Source organism: Citrus sinensis, chromosome 7, assembly GCF_022201045.2.
Source record: "Citrus sinensis cultivar Valencia sweet orange chromosome 7, DVS_A1.0, whole genome shotgun sequence".
In the NCBI taxonomy this organism is placed as follows: Eukaryota; Viridiplantae; Streptophyta; class Magnoliopsida; order Sapindales; family Rutaceae; genus Citrus; species Citrus sinensis.
In genome coordinates, this window is record NC_068562.1 from 2,722,150 (window position 1) to 2,747,531 (window position 25,382).

General features: G+C 37.4%; 6 protein-coding genes and 1 non-coding gene across 10 annotated transcripts; 4 read left to right on the forward strand and 3 right to left on the reverse strand.

The window, feature by feature from the left end:
• LOC102613212 (lysM domain receptor-like kinase 4) lies at window positions 1–2,417 on the forward strand. Its single transcript, XM_006466685.3, has one exon. The coding sequence runs from the start codon at window positions 176–178 to the stop codon at window positions 2,144–2,146; it is 1,971 nt and encodes a 656-aa protein (XP_006466748.2). The 5' UTR covers window positions 1–175; the 3' UTR covers window positions 2,147–2,417.
• Window positions 2,418–3,173: 756 nt separating this feature from the next.
• Window positions 3,174–4,648, forward strand: LOC102625665 (cold-regulated 413 plasma membrane protein 4). The gene is made up of 4 exons (XM_006466644.4): window positions 3,174–3,588; window positions 3,988–4,095; window positions 4,176–4,246; window positions 4,370–4,648. Exons 1-4 carry the CDS (start codon window positions 3,488–3,490, stop codon window positions 4,594–4,596), a joined length of 507 nt encoding a protein of 168 aa, XP_006466707.1. The 5' UTR covers window positions 3,174–3,487; the 3' UTR covers window positions 4,597–4,648.
• Window positions 4,649–5,457: 809 nt separating this feature from the next.
• On the forward strand, window positions 5,458–8,531 carry LOC102612603 (lysM domain receptor-like kinase 4). The gene has a single exon (XR_003064016.2). It is a non-coding gene; the product is annotated as a lysM domain receptor-like kinase 4 (transcript).
• A 151-nt stretch (window positions 8,532–8,682) lies between these two features.
• On the forward strand, window positions 8,683–10,881 carry LOC112495563 (protein LYK5-like). 2 transcript variants are annotated; one of them, XM_052444349.1, is made up of 2 exons: window positions 8,683–8,819; window positions 8,943–10,881. In XM_052444349.1, the coding sequence occupies exon 2, from the start codon at window positions 8,954–8,956 to the stop codon at window positions 10,742–10,744; it is 1,791 nt and encodes a 596-aa protein (XP_052300309.1). In that variant the 5' UTR covers window positions 8,683–8,819; window positions 8,943–8,953; the 3' UTR covers window positions 10,745–10,881. The 2 variants fall into 2 exon arrangements, with proteins under 2 accessions (XP_052300309.1, XP_052300308.1); XM_052444348.1 differs by having other exon boundaries at window positions 8,687–10,881.
• A 48-nt stretch (window positions 10,882–10,929) lies between these two features.
• On the reverse strand, window positions 10,930–13,393 carry LOC102624645 (serine/threonine receptor-like kinase NFP). Its single transcript, XM_025095497.2, has one exon. It carries the CDS (start codon window positions 12,888–12,890, stop codon window positions 11,043–11,045), a length of 1,848 nt encoding a protein of 615 aa, XP_024951265.1. The 5' UTR covers window positions 12,891–13,393; the 3' UTR covers window positions 10,930–11,042.
• Window positions 13,394–14,139: 746 nt separating this feature from the next.
• LOC102624931 (pentatricopeptide repeat-containing protein At5g66631) lies at window positions 14,140–16,565 on the reverse strand. Its single transcript, XM_006466641.4, has one exon. The coding sequence runs from the start codon at window positions 16,144–16,146 to the stop codon at window positions 14,194–14,196; it is 1,953 nt and encodes a 650-aa protein (XP_006466704.1). The 5' UTR covers window positions 16,147–16,565; the 3' UTR covers window positions 14,140–14,193.
• Window positions 16,566–19,000: 2,435 nt separating this feature from the next.
• On the reverse strand, window positions 19,001–25,382 carry LOC102625211 (protein DA1-related 1-like). 3 transcript variants are annotated; one of them, XM_006466643.4, is made up of 12 exons: window positions 24,884–25,382; window positions 23,980–24,117; window positions 23,703–23,796; window positions 22,853–23,138; window positions 21,626–21,746; window positions 21,409–21,492; window positions 20,674–20,793; window positions 20,300–20,512; window positions 20,145–20,207; window positions 19,861–19,979; window positions 19,711–19,769; window positions 19,001–19,632 (listed from the first exon to the last, which is right to left on the reverse strand). In XM_006466643.4, exons 2-12 carry the CDS (start codon window positions 24,076–24,078, stop codon window positions 19,286–19,288), a joined length of 1,605 nt encoding a protein of 534 aa, XP_006466706.1. In that variant the 5' UTR covers window positions 24,079–24,117; window positions 24,884–25,382; the 3' UTR covers window positions 19,001–19,285. The 3 variants fall into 3 exon arrangements, with proteins under 3 accessions (XP_006466706.1, XP_006466705.1, XP_052300310.1); XM_006466642.4 differs by having other exon boundaries at window positions 24,899–25,381; XM_052444350.1 differs by lacking the exon at window positions 24,884–25,382 and adding an exon at window positions 24,663–24,781.

Here is a 25,382-nt window from a genome sequence, read left to right on the forward strand (position 1 = left end):
TCTGAATACGGACTTAATCAAACACATAGATAACACATAGATTTATGTGCTCGTTCAAACATGTTATATCATGATGGGAGAGGGTCAACGGTGCTGTCCCCAACTCCCCGTCATCCTACTCTGTAAGAATGATTCTTCTTTGAAATAGAATTCCATGACCATGACTGGCCGCTAAATGATACCCTGGATATTTCCTTTTAAGCAACGTTTTGGCGTACCCCCGTTTGATCTTTCTTCTAATTTCATCATGGCTTTTCTTTCTTTCGCTTATGTTTTGATCACTTTGTTCATTCTGTGCTTCTCTTCTCCGATTCATGCCCAACAGCCATATGTTGGACTTGCCACAACAGATTGTAACAATGCAGATACTACTTCCAATTCAAATTCTGCTCTTGGATACTCCTGTAATGGCCTCAACAAGAGTTGTCGAGCTTACCTTACCTTCAGGTCTCAACCTCCTTTCAACACCGTTGCTTCCATCTCTACACTCTTGGGATCTGAACCATCTCTGCTCTCCCAAATAAACTCTGTTTCTGAGACTGCAACACTTGAAACAAACAGGTTGGTTATAGTTCCTGTCAACTGCTCTTGTTCAGGTCAGTATTACCAATCAAACACAACCTATACTATTCAGAATGGAGACACTTATCTTTTCATTGCAAATAACACCTTTCAAGGTCTGTCAACCTGCCAAGCACTAGAGGATCAAAACGGTAGTCCCACCAATTTAATTATAGGTGCAGGAGTCACCGTTCCTCTTAGATGCGCCTGTCCCACAGAGAACCAGACAGATGAGGGTTTCCCATTTCTGCTGAGCTATGTAGTTGCTGAGGGTGACACTGTCAGTGGAATTAGTTCAAGATTTGGTGTGGATACTGGTGGGATTCTTCAAGCTAATAGCCTTTCAGGATCAAACATTTTTCCCTTCACTACACTTCTCATTCCTCTAGAAAACCCGCCAACAAGTTCTCAAACAGTAGAGCCGCCTTCTTCAACTCCAGTTACTCCACCTTCTCCTCCTGCTAACTCTTCCTCCGAAGATGGCTCGAACAAAACGTGGATTTATATTGTTGCAGGGGTTCTTGGAGGAATCACACTCACGTTGATCTTTGGCGCCATCATTTTCTGTAAATTCTTCTATACAAAGAAGAAGGAACCTGATTCAGTTGTGGTTTCTGGTAGCTTTCAGGCAAATGAAAAACCAATGAACAAGAAATTTGATGAGGAATCTCAGGATTTCTTGGAGAGTATATCTGGTGTAGCTCAATCCCTTAAAGTCTATAGTTTCAAGGAACTGCAATCTGCAACAGATAATTTCAGCTTCACTTGTCGGATTCAAGGATCCGTTTATCGTGGCAAAATCAATGGTGGTTTTGCTGCTATTAAAAAAGTGAATGGAGATGTCTCCAAGGAGATAGCTTTATTAAACAAGATCAACCACTCTAATCTTATCCTCCTTTCCGGGGTATGTTTCAACGAGGGAAACTGGTATCTGGTTTATGAGTATGCGGTCAACGGAACATTGAGTGATTGGGTTTTCAGCAACAAGAATGAAGGACAGTATTTGGATTGGAAACAGAGAATACAGATAGCTTTAGATGTGGCCACAGGTCTTAATTATCTGCATAGCTTCACCAACCCTCCTCATGTTCACAAAGATATAAATAGCAGCAATGTACTTCTTGACAGTGACCTCAGGGCTAAGATAGCAAACTTTTCTATGGCAAGGCCAGCAGAAGGGCAAGAAGGCGAGTTTGCCTTGACAAGGCATGTTGTTGGGACTAAAGGTTACATGGCTCCTGAGTACTTGGAAAATGGTCTAGTCTCCACAAAACTCGATGTCTATGCGTTCGGAGTTCTCATACTGGAGATGCTTACTGGAAAAGAGGCTGCTGCACTTCATGCAGAGGAAAACAATATGCATTTATCTGACGTCCTAAATGCTGTGCTTACCAAGGAAGATGGAGAGGAGAGTTTAAGGCACTTTATAGACCCTACTCTGCTAGGGAATTATCCTTTGGAACTTGCCTTATTGGTGATCAGATTGATTAATGGTTGCTTAAAGAAAGACCCCACAGACCGCCCAACTATGCATGAAATAGAGCATTCTCTCTCAAATATCTTGAATGCTTCATTCAATTGGTAATTGTCATTGTAATAGGATTTTCTTTGTTGGAGTTCTTGTAGCTTGTTGCATGATGAGTTCAATGTAATAATTAGTTTGATTTTTTTATTTGGAAATAGCGAGCAAAAGTAGAGTGCCCCCCATTACAATCAATCAGAGATAGTTTTCAGTTTCAGTTGGAACATCATCAGAATTCTGGTCATGCATTACCATTTGGCCATTTTGCATGTCTCATAATCTTTTTTTTTTTTTTTGGTGGCCAAAATTCTTTTAAACGCACACTATTTATACTTCCGAATTGTGGGTGACCTTATAAATTCTCAAACGTAATTGGCATTTTTCGAATGTGTGATTGTCACACCATTATCAATTTTATTATTATTTATTGCAATAACCATGATGATTATTACTATTTAAAAAATTGTTAATAATAATAATAATAATAATTTAATTGAGGATAAAAGTGAAAATATGAAATTTAGATAGAGTAAAATAGCAAGTTCAAGGAATGAAAACTTGCTTCCCAATCAAGTTTTCATTCTTTAATCCTAAAAATATATTGGCCCCCATATGTTTCATTCTCATTTATCTTTTTATTTTAACAAATAAACACTATCAATTATTCTCATTCTAAATTCTAATTCCCCAATCCCATAAGTAAAAACACTATTAGTTTATTATTATTTTGATATTGGAATGATTTAATTCATTTATAATTATTTATTGAATAATAAAATAGAAACCACCACTGCTATTAGGGAATTTTGTCGCCTCTGTTGAACATTCCATTTTCATCGATGGACTGTGGTCACTTAAATAACCTTTAGTGTTAAATTTTTTTACTAATAAATTTAAAATATATCAATTTAATAATAAATAATAATATAAAATATTAGAAAATATAAAATTACAGTCTACGTTAGCTATATCAAACATGAAACTATACTCCAACCCTGTATTTAATTTTGCATAGTGCATCACCAAACATCTCAATATAAAATACACAAATGCAAATACAATCATACGAATAATAAATATTATACCAATGCGGGGCACACGAAACGCTCCTGTAACAGAAACATACATATATCATTATATATACTGCAAATATATAATGATATGCTTTTCTGGGTAAAAGAAAAAGTAAAGCAAATTGGAAGGCTCTGTTTGCGCGAGGAACCAGTTCGGAGAATCCTGGATTACAAGTGATTAAAATTCAGAGATTTGATAATTGATCAGAGGCGAAAGCATTAGGTGGAAAAAAAAAGGGCGCTTACAGACGCGGAAAGAAGTTATAAAAAAGGATCTCAATCCTCAAAGTGAAGAAGAGAGATGCGGCTGAGTGATTAAGGAAGAAGTTTAATGGGATTTATGGATCTAGCCCAAGGTGTTACTCTAACAGAGTTGGGTTCCAGTAGTAGAGCTCGAGCCAGCTTGCAGTGGGGTGGAACCATTGCAGCCCTGTGAGTCACCCTCATTTATATTTTCATACCTTTATTTTATTTTATTTGTTAATTTTATGTTCTTTTTATATCTCCGCTCTCCGGCTTCCAGGATTCATGGTAATAAAAATTTTGTTTGTTCTTTATTTTTTATGGACTTCAATTCAACGAACACCACGAAATCTTGGCTCTTGATTAAAATTTTTTTGAGATATTTTATCTTGTTTCTCCGGTGTCATTTTCTTCTGCTACCTTTGATTCTCTTATTACCTCTTATATATTCTAAATATGAATTTAAAATTGAAGACAAACATGTAATAGTTTATACACTAAGAATTCAAGTCTCTTGTTCTAACGCGGCTTATTGGCATATACTAGTGACTTTTTTTTTTTCCTTTCATTTTTTATTTTCTCTTGCAGATTCTTGTTACTTATGAACAGAACAGGACGGAGATCACATATGCAAACTAACCTTCTAGTGTTGTATCTCTTCACCAGTTTCCCAACCGTGCTATTCAAAATCTTAAGGTGCTTGTCAACTTTTTCTATTGTGCCTCAGTTATATGCTTGTAGATTTATTTACTGGAAGAACCAACCTAATGATGCAGGGGTCAGTTTGGTTGTTGGGTTGCCTGTCTTGCTGTTGGAGCGAACCTTTTTTATCCTAAAACCTTTCCAGGTTTGAAATTCTTATTGATCATAACTAATTCTTCTTTCTTTCTTTTTTTCTTGGCATAAGGTATATTAGCTGCAATGTTTAGAATATTTCTTGATAAATGTTATGTCTTGCCCATATACACAGTTGCTCGATTTATCCTATTTGTCATAACACCAGCCTGGCTGGCTAATGGACTACGTGAGGGCATTGCTGCTGGTGTCTATTGTCTCATAATTGGGGTTTTAGTAATTATAACAGAGATTCGAGGTATTGGTGGATTTAGGAATTGTGAATGTAATTTACATAGCTTTAGTTATTGTCTTGGTGTAGCTTTCTTGTTCTTCTTTACTGTGTTGTATCTATGCTCGTGAACCTCTCAGAAATGGAGTTTCCATTTGGATAAATCATCATTGCTTCCTTCAAGCTCTCTTTGTGTTATCAAATGCAAATTTAAATTGCCTCATATGCTTCTTTGCAAAATTCAGCCCACCTTTAGTTGAAGTGTTCTAAATATTGCGCATACACCCTAAGGCAGCCACATTATAAGTCACTTCTACTAATGGCACATGCAATGCAAATAATAAGTCAGGAAAAAAATATTTTTCCTTGGTTTGTCGTGCTTTTGTTCAAATATCATTTTCCAAATTATAATATTCCTCGACAACCAAAGCAATTCCAAAGATGATAGAATCTTTTATTGGACAAAGTTTTCATTGGGAGAACTGGCGAACCTTGATATTGTCTGTCTCAGGCTCCACTGATTCTTTGATGGAACTGTATGTATGATTCAAAGTTCCTTTGCAAATTTAAGCTAACTTTCAGTTCACACATAGAGCATTAACTTGTTTGTGTATTTAGTCGAATATTGAAACTTTTTTTCTTTTCTTTTTTTGCAATTGTTAAATTTTTAAGGTTATTGAACTCCATCTTGCTGCAAATGATATCATGAAACACTTATGTTTATTAACATAAACTGTTTTGAATGTTTATAAGTCTGTATAATGTTTGTAAATATGTTATTTGTGTTGGATAAACAATTATGAGAGACTTTTTTCTGGACCTTGGCCTCAATTCAATGCGGAGTTTAATAGACTTATTTTTTTTTTCTAATAAACTATAAAGCCGTGCAGTTTATTAGTATTAAAAACTAGCTCTCTTAAACCACACGGTTTAAAAACGTTTTTGCATTAAAAAAAAATGAAGGCGTCCGCATTAAAAAAAGACTACACACACATATATATTAATGGGTGATTAGGAAAAATTTTCAACCCGGCATGGAGTTGGTTTGTTCAGCAATGGAAGACTTTGTAGGGCATATTCGAATGCACACCACTTCAAGTAAACATATTTTATTATTTAATATTAGTATTAGAACACATCCCAAGCCCCTACCGGCTCTAATTATTTTATTTTTTCCGTTGAAGATCAAGATTATATTTGCATCTCACGTCATTATTAACCATTTTCCAGATGTTACGTGTCTGGAAAGATCAATTTTTAAATGTTTGGAGATGGTATGAACCTAATCAAATGCAGAGCCTAATAGTTGAATCCTATCTGTAATGGAACACGTCACATTATAATGGTGATGGTCAACCAGGCTCACATTTGGCCATATATTGCAATGTTAATCATCTCAACATGTTCCCAGAAATTGCACATTCGAAACTAAGCCATTGAATGTTATAGCATTAAATTTTCTCCTAAAGTTATACCAAAATATAGCCCCATATAATGCTTGGAAAACTGGAGGAATCCATTCCTTCTTAAAGCAACATTCTGGCTTAAAGTCCATCTAATCTGGCATGTTTAACATGGGTTTTCTCCCTTGCATTTCTGTTTTTACTTTGTTCACTCTGAGTTTCATCTCTTCGATTCAATCCCAGCAACCTTATATTGGACGGGCCACAACAGCTTGTTCTAGCTTTGATACTACGAATTCCGCTCTTGGTTACTCCTGTAATGGCCTGAACAGGAGTTGTCTAGCTTTCCTCATCTTCAGGTCTAAACCTCCTTTCAACACTGTTGCTTCTCTACGCTTTTGGCCTCTGAGCCATCTGAGCTCTCCAAAATAAATTCAGTTTCTGAAACAGCAACATTTGAAACGAACCAAATGGTAATAGTTCCTGTCAATTGCTCTTGTTCAGGTAAGCATTACCAGGCAAACACAACTTATTTTGTACAGAATGGGGATACTTATTTCTTGATTGCTAATAACACTTTCCAAGGCCTGTCAACCTGCCAAGCACTCCAGGATGAGCATGGTAATGTCAGTAATTTTGGTGTTGGTACAAGACTCCTTGCTCCTCTTAGATGTGCCTGTCCCACAAAGAACCAGACCGATTCTGGTGTCCATTATCTGCTGAGCTACCTAGTTGAAGGGGATAATACCGTTTATGGTATTAGCAAAAGATTTGGTGTGGATACTGACAGGACTCTCGAAGCCAATGGTCTTTCTGAGGGAGCACCCAACATTTATCCCTTCACTACACTTCTAGTTCCCCTAGAAAATCCACCATCAAGTTCTCAAACAACGGAGCAACGACCCCTACTGCCATCATCACCTCCACCTCCACCTCCACCTCCTAACTCTTCCTCCAATAAAGGCGCGAAGAAAACATGGATTTATGTTGTCATTGGGGTTCTAGCAGGAATTGCTCTAACATTGATCTTTGGTATGATCATATTCTATATGTTCTTCCGTATAAGTTATAAAAAGGAATTTGATTCAACAATTGTATCGAGCAGTTTTGAGGCATGTGAAAAAGCCTCAAACAAAAAGTTGGATGAAGAATCTCGGGACTTCTTGGAGAGCATATCTGACATAGCCCAATCCCTAAAAGTGTACACTTTTGAAGAACTGCAAGCTGCAACAGATGATTTCAATCCCAGCTGTTGGATTAAAGGATCTGTTTATCGTGGAAAAATAGGTGGTGATTTTGTCGCTATTAAGAAAGTACATGGGGATGCGTCAGACCAGATAAAGTTGCTAAACAAGATTAACCATTCTAGTCTAATCCGACTCTTGGGCATTTGTTTTAATGGTGGAAATTGGTACCTGGTTTATGAATATGCTGTCAATGGATCCTTGAATGTCTGGATTAATGACAAAGGAGGAAAGTTTTTGGATTGGGCACAAAGAATACAGATAGCATTGGATGTGGCCACAGGTCTTAACTATCTGCATAGCTTCACCAACCCTCCTCATGTTCACAAAGATATAAAATGCAGTAATGTTCTTCTTGATACTGATTTTAGGGCTAAGATAGCAAACTTTGCTCTAGCAAGGCCAGCAGAAAGGCAAGAAGGAGAATTTGCCTTGACAAGTCACATTGTCGGGACTAAAGGTTACATGGCACCTGAGTACTTGGAGAATGGTCTGGTCTCCACAAAACTTGACGTCTATGCCTTTGGAGTTCTCATGCTGGAGATGCTTTCAGGGAAAGAGGCCCCGGCACTATATTCAGAGGAAAATATGCTATTAGTTGATGTCTTAAATCCTGTGCTTCACAAGGAAGATGGAGAAGAGAGTTTGAGGCACTTAATGGACCCTTCTATGCAAGGGAACTATCCTCCAGTAACTGCCATACTGGTAATCAGATTGATCGAGAGTTGCCTGAAGAAAGATCCCTCTGGTCGCCCAGCCATGGATAAAATAGCTCAGTCCATCTCAAGATTCTTGAACGCTTCACTGGCATGGGAATTATCAAAAAACATCTCAGAACTTTAGAAATGGCAAATGCTTAAAATTTGCATCTCGATTTTCTTCCTGCCTCTCTGTTTTATAATGGGTCCTTTTAGTTGATTGTAAAGTGAGTCGTTTGCTTCTGTGAATAAAATCAGGGAAGTCTTGTGGATTCACTTATTGGTTTGGTATGTACGCCATTTGCATGTATTATAATCCTCTGATCTGTATTGTGACACTAAAAGTCTGCTATCAATTCTCTTATGTTGCTTATCATAATCCTTGTATAGAATATGTAGACACTTTGACAGACTCTCAGGATGCAATTTTCTTGCAGTTGAAGAAAGCTAATCCCAGCTTCCACCAGAAAAAGAAAGTGGGTAATCCGTTATAGTTTTAAAATGAGCAGTGTAGCAGAGGGGACCGATTCAAAATTACTGTACTCATCATACTTTAAGGAGTTCTATTATCGTTTAGCATGAGAGACTTCAACTTATGATTTATTTATTTTTCCGTTGGACACATATATTTCTGCGACAATTAGGTGAATTCCCAGTATCTTCTGCGTCTAATTTCTGCTGCAATTCAACGCTATTGCTCGCATCAGTATGAAGCTTCCTCCCTTTTGTAAATTCTAAAAGTCCTTTTCATACCTGCAAAACTGGTCTAAACAAATATTTTACACTTGAACGAGTGAATCAGTCATAAACCTAAAAAATAAATAAATAAAATAAAAACCATTAAATTGACTAATTACTTGTTTTTTAATTATTGTAGACTCGGTTCTTCATATGCACTCTGGTGATCCAACTTGGTCAACAATCGGTTGTTCTTTCTAGTAGTAAGCAACTGGAACGCCTTACACCTTGCAGGGTTTACAAATTTGCATCACTATCAGCAAATCTTCAGGTTTCTAATCTTCCGACAAGTTCTTAAATACTAAAAAATTCCCCATGGATCATATTTTGCTGATTTCTATTTTATTTTTCTGCTTTTCAATGCCAAAACTCCATGCTCAACAAAATTATTCAGGAAACTCAGTTATGGATTGCAATGACGATGATGAAAACGGCCCATCTCCAGCTTTTCTATACACCTGCAATGGTAATAACCGACCATGTCAAGGCTTTCTGATCTTCAAATCTCAACCTCCTTATGACACAGTCTCCAGCATATCAAACCTCACATCATCAGACCCAACTGAACTTGCCCGTGTCAACAATATCTCAAATTCAGCAGCAGCCTTGCCTCTAGACAAAGAGGTGATTGTTCCTGTAAGTTGTTATTGTTCAGGTCTGTACTATCAGGCCAACACATCTTTCATTATTCCTACCATATATCACACTTATTTCAGCATCGCAAACAACACATACCAGGGTTTGTCAACTTGTAATATTCTTAAGCATGAGAATAATTACAGTGAAACAAGCTTGGACCAAGGTTTGACATTACGAGTACCACTTAGATGTGCTTGTCCTACAAGCAATCAAATTGTAAATGGAACCAAATTTCTTTTGACATATTTGGTTAGTTGGGGTGATAGTGTTCCTGATATTAGTAAGAGATTCAATGTAAGCATAGAAAGCATAGTTAATGCAAATGGGTTCACTGAAGATGATCCACTTCTATTTCCCTTCACAACAATTCTTATTCCACTGACAACTGAACCTTTAAGCTCTCAAACCATAATCCACTACCCTCCACCCCCCAGTTCGCCAATTGTTCCAACACGCAAGTACAACCAAACGTCAAGCAGAGGAATTTATCTTTGGGTTGGAATTGGAATTGGAATTTCTCTGCTAGTCATCTGCTTTGTTTTGTCTATAGTGTTATTCCATCATAAGAGAAGAAGGGATGAGGCTGCTCGAAAGGATGGAAAGAGGGAAAAGAAAAGGAATCTACCTGAGGATTTCTTAGTTAGTGTTTCTAATCTGGATCGAGGATTGAAATTCTACAAATATGAAGACTTAGTAGTGGCTACTGAAAATTTCAGCCCCAAGAACATGATTGACGGTTCTGTTTTTCGCGGGATTATCAATGGAAGTACAGTAGCTATAAAATGCATGAGAAGAAGTATATCCAAGGAGGTGAATTTGCTGAAAAAGATCAACCACTTCAATCTGATCAATCTTTTTGGAGCATGCGAGCATGATGGGGTCTTTTACCTTGTTTATGAATTTATGGAGAATGGTTCCCTATCGGATTGGCTCCATAAGAAAAGGTATCCCGAATTTGTGAGTTGGAATTGTAGGTTTCGGATTGCCTTGGATGTTGCTCATGGACTTCACTATCTTCACAACTGCACTGATCCTGGATATGTGCATAAGGACATAAGCAGTGGCAATATTCTGCTTGATAAAAATTTAAGGGCTAAACTTGCAAATTTCAGTTTTGTACGTTCGGCAGTGAGGGAAGAAAGTGGATATTCGTCTACAAAAACTGCTGTGGGAACAAATGGTTACATGGCACCTGAGTATATGGAATATGGCTTGGTGACACCGGAAATGGATACATATGCCTTTGGAGTTGTTCTGCTGGAGCTGATAACAGGAAAAGAAGCTGCATATAAGCAGGATGGGGAGGAAATATTACTAGCAGAAGCAGTTTTTTCAATGGTCGAAGGAGGAAACGCAGAAGCTAAGCTCAGTGTCTTGGTAGATCCTAATCTGCAAGCAAACAAGAAAGAAATTGCTCATCATTTGATAATGTTATGTCTTGCCTGCATTGCGCGAGAACCAGAAAGCAGACCGAGCATGGCTGAAGTAGTTTCAACCTTGATGAAGATTCAATTGGATGTGCAGAGATCACAAACCTTGCTTTTGGAGCGCATTTAAAGGATGATAAAGATGTTTAAATCATTCTACCATGTTGTAGCTTATTTTTAACAATCAAAAGCAATTACCTTCAAAAGTCATAAATGTAATATATTTATGATGGACAAGTTATTAATAATATACTTATTTTGCATCAACTGCTTTTTCCACTCATAAAAAGACCCATTGCAATCAGGAGTCAAATCTGAGAAACCAAAACAATGAATTCTCTCCTTCTGTTTGTTACAAAAACAATATTTACATGGATTTTACTGCATGACACATGATTAGGATGAAATCTAATTTGACAGACCTACTACTAGCGAGCTGTGACTGGACTAATGAACTGAAAAGCTTCTTCTGCTTCTAACCCAGAAGTCCAAGACCTTTCAAGTGTCTCAGTAGATTGAGTAAGAACAGAGAGATTAAAGACAACTTCAGCCATATTTGGCCTTGACAAAGACTTGTCCATCGTGCACGCCCTTGCCAAGGTTGCCAAGCTGAGAGCACCGTCAATTGGATAAAAGCTCTCCAAGTTCGGGTCCATCCAATTCCTCAGCCGTTCCCCTCTCTTTTCTTCAACTTTCAACACCTCACATATCTCCTTCCACAGCACAGCAGTCTTACCATTTTCTGTTGTTCTCGTGGCTTTCTTTCCGGAAAGCAACTCCAATAGAACAACTCCAAATGCAAACACATCAAATTTTGGCATCACATCATTTGTAGCAGGTGCAGCCAATGAGAAATTTGCAATTTTCGCCTTAAACCTGGAGTCTAATAGTATGTTGTTTGTTCTGATATCCCTGTGAACAATGCTTGGTTGAGCATGCTCATGCATGTATTGTAGGCCATTGGCCACATCTAGTGCTACACGTAACCTCTGGCTCCAAGTTAGAAACATGCCAGAGCCAGAAGAGGATGAAGATTTGGATTTGGGGTGCAACCATTTATCCAATGACCCATTTTCAGCATATTCATATACCAAAAAGCGATTCCCCTGAGAATCTGACGATACACCCATCAACTTCACCAGATTGGCATGGTTTATTCTCTGAAGAATCCTAAGCTCCTCTGTGACATCTTCCTTGATTTTCTTTACAGCTAAGACCTTCCCATCAATTGTGGCCCTGTAAACTGATTTTCCAATGCTATAGTGTTCACTTAGGTTCATAGTGGACTCCATAATCACTTCAATCTCGTACACAATTGGCTTGCCTAGATAGCCTGAAACCCCTGGAAGTAGCTTATTCTGAGCAAGCTTTGGCTCAAAACGATCACTTTTTGAATTTTCCTTCATTGGAATCAGATCAGCACTCTCCAAAGACGAACCATTGCGATTCAATATCCTTACTCTTTTCCTTTGTAAATGGTGATTGTAAATCACCAAAGCTGCTACAAGTAGAATCAAAAGAGCACCTCCTGCGCTTATCGGAATGATGAGAGTCAGATGATGTTTGGATCCATTTCTTTTAGTAGATGGATAAGACTGAGAAAGGGACGGCAGCTGTGATACAGGAATGAGCACTGGGAGACTCACTGCTTCACTAAAATTTCGATACCCATTCTCTGTCTCAATAGCAGCAGACGATGCATTGAGCTTAGCACCTACTTGTGAGACATCGTCACCAGGTTGCCAGACATAAGTAATTAGATTTTCAATTCCATCCTCCATATTAGTCTTTGAAGGGCACTTACAGAACAAAGGAAAGGTCACCTTGACACCAATCTGCAATAGGTTTGGATTTATACCTGGGTTCATTTCTCGCACAGCATGCCAGTTGGTGAGATTCTCAAAAGAAGTGATTGAAACTAAGTAGTAGCTATCACCTTTCTTGATCTGATAAGTTATATTGGCAAAATATTGGTTTCCAGTGCAACCGCAGATAATAGGCACCAGCAGAAGTTGTTTTGGAACTAATGGGGTATCCTCAGAGACCAAGTTACTGGCTCTTGCAATTGATAAACGACTGACACCAAACAAGTCAGATATGTTACTCAGGTCTAAGAATTCCGGTGACTGGGCAAAGTACGCGACATATGTTTTGCATGAAGGGAGGGAATCTGCTGAGCATGAAAAATCTGTGCCATTTGCAGCTGGTGATTGAGCTGTGATGTGAATGGTCATCAGCAAAAACAGAGCCTGCAAGGAAAGAGAAGAAATTGCCATTGGTACAAATGTTCTTTTGTTTGGGCTGTTGGGCAGCTAGCAGATGTTGGCCGAGTTATATTGTAGAAATTTCTATATTGAGTCCAACTAAAGGCTGATGGAAAAGATGAGCAGCATTGCTAATGTGGAGCTTTTGACACTAATGAAAATGATTCTATCAATAAAAAAATGCAAGAGGCGCTTGTCTCTAGCTTTCATTGGATGGTTCATGGTTCTCATAGTTTTCTCCTCCTGTAAAACGACTTCGGTTGACGTGTTGCACAAAAAGCTTGATAAATCAATCTGATTATTTTAATAACAGAACCCAAGTTGAGATGGCACCAGCTTGTCCGTCCTACAACTTTTATATGCAAAGTCAGCGAGCCAATCAATTAAGCAACTAATTTCATGGCTAGACTAAGATTGTAATGTATAATATAGTAAAAGAATATTCTAATGGACCTGCACTAGAGCATCATCGCTTCAAGACAAGTCCTGAATCCTGATATACAATTGCCTGGAATAAAGGATGTTTCATGGGAGTTTATTAGCCCCCAATCCCCATAAATGCCTGCAGTTTGTCCGGTTAGAACATGTGAAACATCCATTCAAGTATGGGTTTGATACTTCTTGTATAAATACAACCATAAGTGATGTAGTCCAAATAAAAAGGGTTCTACTATTTGATGACAATGTGAACCCATTCAATCGAATAGCATATGTCAATCAGAGAGAATGCGAAGGGTAAAGAAATGAGAACCCAAATACAAAGGAGGAGAAAATGGTAGAGAGTAGCGAAAGATGAATTAACTCGTATTTCTAATGCGAGGTTTGCAGATGATATTATTTGACATTGTAAAGAAATGTTAAAGCTAAGTCAAGATGCAGAAAAACACTGGTATGCTGCATTAAAAAATATATGCCAGACTGCAAAATTTAGGCAGCCACACATGTCCCCAGAGTTTTTTTTTTCTTAAATTATTAATTAAACACTCACCCACACTACATGAGACTTGAACCCAAGACTTATGTCAACTTGAAGCCACTGATCCTATGATGATAATAGAAAGAGCTGGAAAAATCTGTCAATGTATGAAAACATGCAAATTAAGTGTCAGCCATTAACAGTGCTAATGTGTTTTCTTCCCTGAAAATAATGCAAATTACTTTTTGTAAAAATTAAAAATTGAAAGAAACACCCCCCCCCCCGCCAAAACATAATAAAGAAAAAGCAAATGCATAAAGAAAAACGATGCGTAGGAAGAAGAGGTTGAGAAAAAGTTGCTGACATTCTGATTTAAACTAGGTCCAGACAATGAAAAATTTAAGTCACGATTGATGTAATGCTGTTGCGGTAAATACTATGAACTCTTGTGAGATCTGCAGAGCTGACTGCCCATATATGACCACGCAATGCCAGTGAAGGGACATCATTTATCTTCTCACATCTCTCTTCTACAGCAGCTGCCTCTTTTCGCCTACCTTCCTTCCAAAGACTCTTCTTGAGCAATTCTTTGGTGGCAGCATCAGGCATCAGATTTGAATTACTCAGATCTTCAAAAACCCTATATGCAAGAGGAGCCCTCCCACATTTGCAATAAGCTTGAATTAGTACCTTAAACATATAAGCATCTGGCTCCACACCATTCTGCCTGACCATTGAAAATAGTTTCTGTACAATTTTTTCATCTCCTTGTAGTGCAAAATGATACATCAACCCTGAAAATGTTTGAACATCTGGGACAATCCCACTAAAGATCATCTCTTCAAGAACATTTATGGCATCAAAATCCCTCTTACATTTGGTCAATGTCCGCAATAGAGATGAATACAAAAGCATCAACTTAAATTTTGAAATTGGACCGCAAAGTGTTCTATCATCATGAAAGACTTTCGAAGCAGCATCAGCTTTCTTTGAAATTCCATAAAAATCAATGATTAACCTAATGGTACTAAAAGGCAATCTCATCCCATCACTTCTTAATTTAGCTATGAGCCTGTCAACCAATTCAACATGCCCATGGCGTGCTAAAATGGTCAACATCTTTTCCAGTGCATAAACATCATGAGTGTACCCTGGCTGATAAGCAACCCAACAGAAGAAATGCCATGCTGTTTCAGGTGATTTGAAATGCCTAAGAACCTTGCAAACCAACCGAGTAGTCCAGACAAACTTAGCATCTGGCAATAGAGATACCACCTCAGGGCTCCATTCATCCAGTGTGTTTGCCAATGCTTTTGGATCCAACCATGGTTTCAACCGAACTCCATGTGCAATTCTAACGCCACTATTGTTATCATCATTCTCATCTTCATCATCATCACTACCATCCTCATAATACCGCACATTTTTTATTCTCTTATCTGGCAACATTTCCCTCAGAAACTCATTGGTCCCCTCAATAAATCCCATCTCCTGCATCCGTTCCAAAGCCACACGCATGTCTCTACCAGGAAACTTCCCATCATCCCGCATCTCATTAAGCAAACTCTTAGCCTCATCAAACCTCTCAACCCCAACAAATCCCTCCACCAAAATCAAGTACTGCTTCGAAGTCCTCTTAATCCTCATCAGTGGTAATGCACTAAAAACTTCCAGAGCTGAATCCAATTTCCCTAAATTCACAAGGTGTTCAATCATAACCGTATAAGTCCTAGAATTGGGAATTGCCCCTTCGTCAATCACCTGTCTAAAAGTCTCCACAGCTTCAAAATTCTTTCCCGTTTTTGCATAAACGCTCATTACAATGTTATAAGACTCAGTGCTCAAAAGCTTCGCCCTTTGTCTATACTCATTCCAGGTGCTTAGAACCAACTCAAGGTCTCCACTTGTACTGTACCATTGCATAAGGTTCATAAAATTAACACTGACATTCAAAAATTTGCTGGAACTAATGTCACCAATCAGGGTTTTAAGTTCATGGTTTCGCTGAGACTTGGCCAAAACTGTGGCCAGCGCATGCAGGGTACTTTGATTATGAGAAAAATTCGGGTTTGATTTTAAAGCTTCCATAATGGAAAGAGCAGAGTCCGCATTGGGAGCGGAGCGAAGCGCGTGAGTCACGATGAAGGGGTCTAGAAGGCGGTCGTTTAGGAGAGATGAGAGCGAGTTGGATGAGTTGGAACGGACAGCGAGCCGGATTGAGTCAATGAGTTGTGCTCGGCGGAGATAGAGAGCGAGTTTGTTGGCGAAAGGGGCGCGGACAAACGAACGAGTTTGCAACTGGGTAAAGGCTTTTGACAGGATTACAGCAGGCAAAAACCTTTTAGAAAACATTATTAGCAATCAATCAAAGACTGAGTTGCAGTGTATCTTGGCGTTGTCGAAGTATCAAACATGTGGTGCGCATGAAAATGCTGCCTACAAAACGTAGAAGGATGTGTCAACTCACGTGGTTTTCAGGGTTTTGGCGTCGCATGTAAATGTTGGGAAACCATATGCAGAACGAATGATGAGTCGAGGGGAAAGGTGGCTATCAGTCGGTTCCCGCAGAGTCCTGAGAACACACACAAGTGCAGCTTGGAGTGTTGTCATAACTCACGACCAAACGTGGCTGTTAGCGACCAAATGTTTCTTTCTGTCAATTTTGTAGCAATTTTACTTTTTATTTTTATTTTATAACAGTGAGCACTTCCCAACTCCCAAGTGGTCTCCGATTATTAAACAGAAAGTGATCTGGGTTTAATATTTAGACGATGGAATGAGATTATAAATAAGTAATTTTCGCACACAGGTTGCTAACTTACAATAAACATAAATATGCTCGCTTATGAACTGTCAAATATTTTTGGGAAATTTATAAAAATGGCCATAAAAATTTTGTGTTTTTCAACTTTAACCCCCCAAAGTTTTTTCTATCATAATTAGCTAAATACCCTATATTTGGACTACATTACCCTCGTCACTTTCATCAAATTTACAAAGGCATGCCACTTTTTCAATTCCAGCAAAAGTAAATACGGATTTTCCTCAACAACTTAACAAACATTCATCACTCTCAACAAACTTCATCATTCTCGATAAATCAATTGCATAATCAAATATATAATTATCAATGTGAGAGCTTCTTAAAATTAGTTTATGCTCTTATACAATGTAAACCTTTAATCTATTAATTTTATCAACTAAATTCGAAATTAAAGTGGGTTTTGTTGTAAATATTGTTATTTTTCATTTATAAAACAATGTGATTTGTTAAAGTACTTAGTTTGAGTTGAAAAATGAAGAAAAACCATTGAAAACACAGAAAAATCGGGCAAAAAACGAAGTTCAGAACAAGTGAGACATGCAAGTGGGATAGGTGCATGTCTCACATAAACGCACTGCATTTATGTGCGACAGGCACCTGTCCCACTGCCTGCCTCACATAAACTCACGGATTTTATGGAGTACATGATTTTGAATTTGATTTGTCTCGTCGTAAGCTTCGAAACGGTATATTATACGCCTAAAACGGACATATATAGCTCAAGTTATGGCTTCCGAAACATAAATGAATTTGGTGAGACAGGCAAGTGGGATAGGTGCTGCGTTTATGTGCGACAGGCACCTGTCCCACTGCCTGCCGCACATAAACCCATGGATTTTATAGAGTACATGATTTTGGATTTGATTTGTCTCGTCGTAAGCTTCGAAACGGTATATTATACGCCTAAAACGGACATATATAGCTCAAGTTATGGCTTTCGAAACATAAATGAATTTGGTGAGACAGGCAAGTGGGATAGGTGCTGCGTTTATGTGTGACAGGCACCTGTCCCACTGCCTGCCGCACATAAACCCACGGATTTTATAGAGTACATGATTTTGGATTTGATTTGTCTCGTCATAAGCTTCGAAACGGTATATTATACGCCTAAAACGGACATATATAGCTCAAGTTATGGCTTTCGAAACATATATGAAATTTAGTGAGACATGCACCTGTCCCACTTGCCTGTCTCACTAAATTTTATATATGTTTCGAAAGCCATAACTTGAGCTATATATGTCCGTTTTAGGCGTATAATATACTGTTTCGAAGCTTACGACGAGACAAATCAAATCTAAAATCATGTACTCTATAAAATCCGTGGGTTTATGTGCGGCAGGCAGTGGGACAGGTGCCTGTCGCACATAAACGCAGCACCTATCCCACTTGCATGTCTCACCAAATTTCATTTATGTTTCGAAAGCCATAACTTGAGCTATATATGTCCGTTTTAGGCGTATAATATACCGTTTCGAAGCTTACGACGAGACAAATCAAATTCAAAATCATGTACTCCATAAAATCCATGAGTTTATGTGCAGCAGGCAGTGGGACAGGTGCCTGTCGCACATAAATGCAGTGCGTTTATGTGAGACATGCACATGTCCCACTTGCATGTCTCACTTGTTCTGAACTTCGTTTTTTGCCCGATTTTTCCGTGTTTTCAATGGTTTTTCTTCATTTTTCAACTCAAACTAAGTACTTTAACAAATCACATTGTTTTATAAATGAAAAATAACAATATTTACAACAAAACCCACTTTAATTTCGAATTTAGTTGATAAAATTAATAGATTAAAGGTTTACATTGTATAAGAGCATAAACTAATTTTAAGAAGCTCTCACATTGATAATTATATATTCGATTATGCAATTGATTTATCGAGAATGATGAAGTTTGTTGAGAGTGATGAATGTTTGTTAAGTTGTTGAGGAAAATCTGTATTTACTTTTGCTGGAATTGAACAAGTGGCATGCCTTTGTAAATTTGATGAAAGTGACGAGGGTAATGTAGTCCAAATATAGGGTATTTAGCTAGTTATGATAGAAAAAACTTTGAGGGGTTAAAGTTGAAAAACGTAAAATTTTTATGGCCATTTTTGTAAATTTTTCATTATTTTTAAGGTTATTATATTCTTATGTCACATGACCACTTTTGGCCTTTGGGCAGCATACAATGCTGGGGTTAAAAAAAAAAAAAAAAAATGAGTCCTTGTACCCCTGGGTTAAAAAAAAAAAATTAAAGTTTTCTTAATTTCAATTTAACTCTCTGAGGCTACTGAGATATATTTTCAACCCCTTAATTTTACAGTTTTGTCAGTTTGGCCCTCAAATGAACGATAGAATCCTACTTCCGCCAATGGATATAGCCACTCACTCTTCAAGGAACAACAGAAAAATGTCTTGAACAAAAGGAAGATATAAACATACACCCCTCATTTTTATCAAGGGTCTTTTAAAGAGTTTTCTGAACACGTGCCGTTATTTACTATTTTGGGAGCTATTTTGGTCAACAGGTCTAGAAAAATTACAGCAAATTGCGCATGGATAAGAGCATTTTTCATCACATTTTCTGGACATGGATTTTATTCCTATAGCTATACATAAGGCTTAAGGTATTTGGCAATCATGTTGGCAGAGATCAACGTGTAACCACCCCATAAATCAGTATGGAAAGCTTCCCGTCATCTGAATGTGGTCTAAAGTCCTTCTGAGGCCATACTTATTCACTGCCTTACTACCTTCCCTAAATCCATCTCCATAGGCTGATGATGTATCTGACTCAATCTGGTGTTTAAAAAATTTACCAAGGTCCTTCTCGAAGTCGGAACGTTTACCCTTCTTAGATGATGTGGATGAGGATGACGGTGAGGATGAAGAAGAGGAGGCAGAGGATGAGGAGGATGAAGCAACATCACTACCTGACCCAGAATAAATCTCAGATTCCAACCACATATGAGCCAATACCTGGCAAATACCTTCTTCTACGTCTGGCCTCAAATTGGGATAACCTGTCGAATACTTCCATTATAAGTTCCTAGCTTATTATCATTAGAATACAAAGTATATTAACTTGAAACAAATAAAACCTTTAAGACGAAGCCATGCGTGCATCATCTCATGAGCCAATATTGACCCTGTCAACAACCTATGTACAAAAAAGTCTCGGGGTAACAAACATTGGAAACCTTGAGCAGCTACTATTATTATTACTCCAAATAGGTCTAGAGAGAGAATACCTGGGAAGACCATACAAAATGAGAATGGCTGTCACTTCACATCGGCGAATTAGCCTGTAAGGCTCCGTTATCATGTCTATCAGACGGTAGCCTGCCCCAATTCTTGGCCTCCTTAGAACCTGGTAATTTGGATATAATTAAAATTGAGTCCTGATCCAGTAAACAGATACATTTAAGCTCTGTCAATGAGTGCTGCCTCTTAGCAGGGCAGTGCTTCCAAATGGATCTTTGGTTAACTTAGACTGAAGTTTTAAAGTTAAAATTTTCAAGGAGAAAATTCATACAGTGGTAACAGTCTGCTCTTCCGACAAACAGAGCCCTCTGGTCTCGGGTAAATGGTGATGACCCTAAACAAAATAATTAAATAATTACAATGACAGAAGAACGAGAGAGCAAGAAGTGAAGGCAAATTCATCATAAACTAATGCACTAGACTTACATTCTTTTCTCCCTCCATGGCTTCATTTAATGCTTGTCTCTCAACCAAGAGTAAAGGAACTTGCTGCTCTACTTTCATATTTAAACCTTCATAGAACTCCTGTATTTCAAGGTAAAGAGGTTGGCATTCATGTGTATCCATGATTGCAGAGTCTAGACACTCCAGACACAGCTTCCGACCATCATCAAGTGATAAATATTTTGTATCTCTTGGCTGCATAAATTCAATTAAAGGTTTGCATGAGCCACAACATTATTCTAAATGAAGAATTCATAGATGTATATTGTTACACTATAACGCTAAGTTTTCCAAACAGTGGGAGTGGGTTTTTCTATATCTTTGTTGAAGACAGGACATTTGTCCTATAAACTGACCTCCATTCTTTCACAACTGCAACACCGAGGAGTTCCATCACGCTCATGTGAGGGACAGTACTTTTGAAGCCAAAATGGATGTGCCCTATACTCAATAAGGCCAGCTGAATTTGTTGGGATCTGTAAAAGTACAACAGATGAGTGGACTTTCAGGGTCACAATACAATTATCTGATTTTTTCTTTCTCCTTATTTTTCACAAAGTAAAAATATGACAGGAGTTCTATATCCTTTATAAATAAAGAATTTTTTCCGAGATTGAAGACAAGCAGTAATGCAAATAATAAAATCCTGGAATTGTGCAAAGGCCAGAAGAAACACATATATACCAAGACAAATATACACCACCATAATCAATCATTCATGGTCAAGTGACCTTAGTAGCCACAACAAGAAAGGCTTCTAATTCCCACTGTCGTTCTATTACAGTCTGTTAGGTGATAATGCCACTTAACATACTCGACTAGCAGGAAGCAGCAATCCAATGCCAATTTGATTCAAGTTTTCTCCAGCAAATGCACCTTATTTTATATTTTTCATTTGCTTCTGACAAAAATTGTGGGGCAGCAAATTTTATGCAGATTTACTATGATCCCAACAGCCACTTAAATTTTGGTTTCAGAAGTTCTTAAAACTATCTTTCAGGATACAAAGCACTAGCTTTAGTTTGAATAGAAACAGGAAAAGAAAGTTAGCATTGCACTGACAAAAAACAATAACAAAAAATTAAACTTACAAAATTCTGGCAAACGTCACATTTTGGGTGATGTTGCTCCTTGTAGCAGTGTTTGTGATAGGGATGATTCCCGGACATTGAAAACTATCACCGAAAAGACATGAAAATTAGGCTGTATGCAGCATTCACTTGAGACTTGATAACCCACCAATATTAAAAGCAAAATCAACCAAGAACTTGAGTACATCCTAAACCAAAAAAAAAAAAAAAAGAGTACCTCAACATCTGTAATTGGTAGATTGCAAGAATGACAGCGAAAACATTCAGGATGCCAAAAAGCTTCCATGCAACTCAAATACCGCCCATGACCAATCTCAGTATTGCAACCAGCACAGATCCTATGAACAATGTGATTTAACAACCATGTCAAGATTCCAAAATTATCAGATAAGTAAAAATAAATATAGCTAAAATGTACAAGGTAGAATTTTCAAAAATACAATGATATTTGTGCAGGTTGTACATGCAATTTTTTGATATCACATACGGATATACTCTCCCAGTTTGTCATAATTGTAATTGACTAACATAAATGCTTCCCAAGTGCTCTCTCCTTTGGAAGAAAAAGACTCGAAGTGAATCATATTATGTGTTTCTTATTATCATAGCCCACTCTACCGAGTTGTGTGTTCTTTTAATCTTAAATACACAATCCAACCAAGTATCTATATAATGATAATGACTTAAACAGGGAAAATCCCCAATCATGATATTACTGGAGATGTTTATAGCGCTTCAGTTTTCAGTTTGTATTAATATTAAAGCTCCACAAAGGCATAGGCTAAAGTGGACTGATACAAACGTTACATTGATGTCAATTTGCATCAATCCTCATCAAACTTGCCTCTTCTCTCTATGACCAATCATGAACATGAATTATTCAAATTATGTCTCCAGTTTATAAATCTCCTTATGCACATTTTGCAGAGATGTCAGAGAAAATAAGAATAGAAGTTGGATTCTTTAGTATTATACTCAAAAACGGTTTTGAAATTCCAATGTTTTAGCTCGAGCATTCATAAATACTTCACAATATGTTAGCTTCAAGGGCTGATCATCAAACTACTGGAAATTTTATAAGAAACTAATTGAATCAAAGTTAGTATCCTTTTGAATTTAAATGGTTAAGGTTGTTGAGTATCTAAAAGTACTAAACACTCAGAAGGCAGTGACTTCATACAAGGGTTCAGGTGAGTGCTACTTAGTACCTAGTAAAGTGAGAAATTATTAGCCTACAAGATTAAGAAGGTAAATGCAGTGCAAAAATAAAATAAGTTAAATAATGCTTATACCTTGAAAAAGATTTGTAGCCTAATATTTAGTGTATGCACCAGCGTAGCCCTAAATCATTTAAAACATATTTCACTGGAAGCTAAAATTAAAGCAATTGGCATACAGTAGCAGTTAGACTACTGGAATACAGATTTTATATGGCGACATTTACCTATAACCAGAGAAGAATGGAAAAGGTTGAAATATATTTCCACTATCATATCGAGGAGGAGAATCCACTCTCAAACTGTCCTGGATAGCCTTAGCAAGTTGTTCATCTTCCTCTAGTTGAGCTCTAGCTCCAGCTCGCTGTTCATCTTCCTCTTGTTGAGCTTTAGCTCGTCTTTCATCTTCCTCTTGTTGGGCTATAGCACGTATTTCATCTTCATCTAGTTCATCTTCGTCCGAGTCATCAGATTTGATACATTGTAAATCGTCCTCTGAGTCATATTCATTTTCTAAAACATAAACATTGATGAGACTAAGTAGAAAGAAAATATAAAATTAGAAATGTCTGAATCAAATTGAAATCAGTGCCCAGTTATATACAAAGTTGGTCTCTTAAGTTGATCTTATGCATAATGCATGCTCAATTAACAAACAAAGTTTATACGAAGGCCATTCATTTTTACGGCTAACAGTCATTAATGAGGATTTCATTCAAAACGCAGGCAGATGTTACTTGTTAGTCAAAGGCATAAGTTCATAATCCAGACTCACCATAAAATTATAAAATAAGGACAGAAATAACTTGTGTTCTTGCCCATAACTTGTGGAGCAAAATTTGACCAATGAGGATGAAGAGATCTAATTGACAAAAGTTGAAGACTTAATAAAAAATGCAATCAATCATCAGTACTATCAGCATTCTATTACTTTTCAATTTCATTCTGTATCCTTTTGATATGTCACCATGAAGTACTTTACACACTGAGCAATCAATTGTAATTACTAAGTGCAAACTTCCCAGTAGCAATCACAAAACATACTCATGATGAGTGCTTGCAGGTAGGCAACCTTACCTATCACCTTTTTGCCTTTCTGGTCTACTTCAACTAAGGAGAGTGCAATAGCACGGTCAATTTCTTCATTGTCAAAACCTGATGAATCATCAGCCTGCATCCAAGTTTTCCCAGATGGGGTTAGTGCAGCAAAAACTTGGGTGGAAAATGCCAGAATATAGAGTATGCAAGAGTATTAGCCCTTCTTTTGTTTGTTGGGAAACAATCAAAGAAAAGACTACAGTAACAATTACAGAACAAGGAGAAAATATAAAAGGAAAAGAAAATCATTAATTACCGCTGAATATCGACGCTCATCCCAAGTTCTGTCATCTCCATATCTCGCATGATAATGCCTGCGACTGGAACCCTTCAGAATTTTGGTCAGCCATCCCATAGTGAGAAATTATTTGCTAGCAGGATGGCAAACCTCTCCCTGCCACAAAGTCACTCAATTAGGCACCAAAGAAAGGGAAAAAGAAATGCCAGTGTGTATTTGCTGCATCACCGACAACTTTAAGAAAATCTACATATAATATCATGGATTTTTTGAAGTTCACACACATTAACAGATAAAAGGAGAATACATCAATCAGTGAGACGAATTTGGGGGAGACCATATTCAGAATCATTGCAGAGCAGAAAACAGAACATGAAGTGTTTTTTATCTGAAATTTAAATCCTAAATCCTAAAATAGAAAAGAACCAAGGCTACAGTGGTATATCCATGCAGATGAAGAGAAAATAGTAAATAAATAATATTTGAAGGTGATATGGAGGTTAAAAGACGAACACATGGAGACGTGAGATTGCAAGACATCCTTCAATCATTAATCATTTTGCATCAACATGTAAAAGAATTATCAAAGCCATATGATCAGCTTGGAATTAAAATACCAAAAATAAGTTTTCTTCCATCAAATGAATCAAAGAATTGAAGGCAATCCTGAATGACTGACCAACCAGAGAGTAAAATATCACCTGAAAGAAATGCCCAATTCCCAGATATTCCAAATATAATATGACTATTGGTGGCCTAGAATTAATAGAAAAGCAAATCACATGACACCCCATAATTCTATCAAAACAATTATCAACACCCTTCCATTGAATACTCAAATAACAAAAAAAAAAAAAAAAAGCAAAAAAAATTCAGCTTTGGTAATCCTTAAAATGATAGGTAAGGGAGAAATTGAGCGTACGAGACTCTGACTCACTCGAAACAAGTAAAGTATCTGCCGAACCAATAGAATCCGTTGAATATCCAATCAGATACAGCATCCACTTCCCATGAATGCATAGTCACCAAACAAGAATCAGAGGATAAAAAAAGGTTCCCTCCCTCTCCCCGTTTACTACCATGCCTCCTCTAAACTCACACAAAACTTGTTTTCTATTCAACAAGATAAAATATTACGAGATAAGATAAAAAGAGGAAGCAACAAACGAAGGAATACAAAAGACTACTTGAATCCTACGCAAATCCAGGCTAAAAGGGTACCAATAAAAATACGAACGGGAGGAATCCTTTTTATTATTATTTTGGGAACCTGAAATCCTCTTGAGTGTGCAATCTTTTCTTTCCTTTCTTTTCTTTTACCCTCCTTAAAAAACAACCAAAAGGACAAGATTTAAAGATAAAACAGAGAGAGAGAGAGAGAGAGTGAATAGAATAGAATCGCGATCCCGAGTTGGTTTGTT

What these genes read in the sequence shown, in the direction of transcription:
- LOC102613212 (XM_006466685.3), top strand. Translation starts at nt 176, where the DNA reads ATGATACCCTGGATATTTCCTTTTAAGCAACGTTTTGGCGTACCCCCG.
- LOC102625665 (XM_006466644.4), top strand. Translation starts at nt 3,488, where the DNA reads ATGGGATTTATGGATCTAGCCCAAGGTGTTACTCTAACAGAGTTGGGT. An exon ending in GTGCTATTCAAAATCTTAAG is followed by an intron (nt 4,096 to 4,175) that starts GTGCTTGTCAAC and finishes CTAATGATGCAG; the next exon opens with GGGTCAGTTTGGTTGTTGGG. An exon ending in TTATCCTAAAACCTTTCCAG is followed by an intron (nt 4,247 to 4,369) that starts GTTTGAAATTCT and finishes CCATATACACAG; the next exon opens with TTGCTCGATTTATCCTATTT.
- LOC112495563 (XM_052444348.1), top strand. Translation starts at nt 8,864, where the DNA reads ATGGATCATATTTTGCTGATTTCTATTTTATTTTTCTGCTTTTCAATG.
- LOC102624645 (XM_025095497.2), bottom strand. Translation starts at nt 12,890, where the DNA reads ATGGCAATTTCTTCTCTTTCCTTGCAGGCTCTGTTTTTGCTGATGACC.
- LOC102624931 (XM_006466641.4), bottom strand. Translation starts at nt 16,146, where the DNA reads ATGTTTTCTAAAAGGTTTTTGCCTGCTGTAATCCTGTCAAAAGCCTTT.
- LOC102625211 (XM_006466643.4), bottom strand. Translation starts at nt 24,078, where the DNA reads ATGGGATGGCTGACCAAAATTCTGAAGGGTTCCAGTCGCAGGCATTAT. An exon ending in GCAGTTGTGAAAGAATGGAG is followed by an intron (nt 20,513 to 20,673) that starts GTCAGTTTATAG and finishes GAATTTATGCAG; the next exon opens with CCAAGAGATACAAAATATTT. An exon ending in AAGAGCAGACTGTTACCACT is followed by an intron (nt 19,980 to 20,144) that starts GTATGAATTTTC and finishes CCAAATTACCAG; the next exon opens with GTTCTAAGGAGGCCAAGAAT.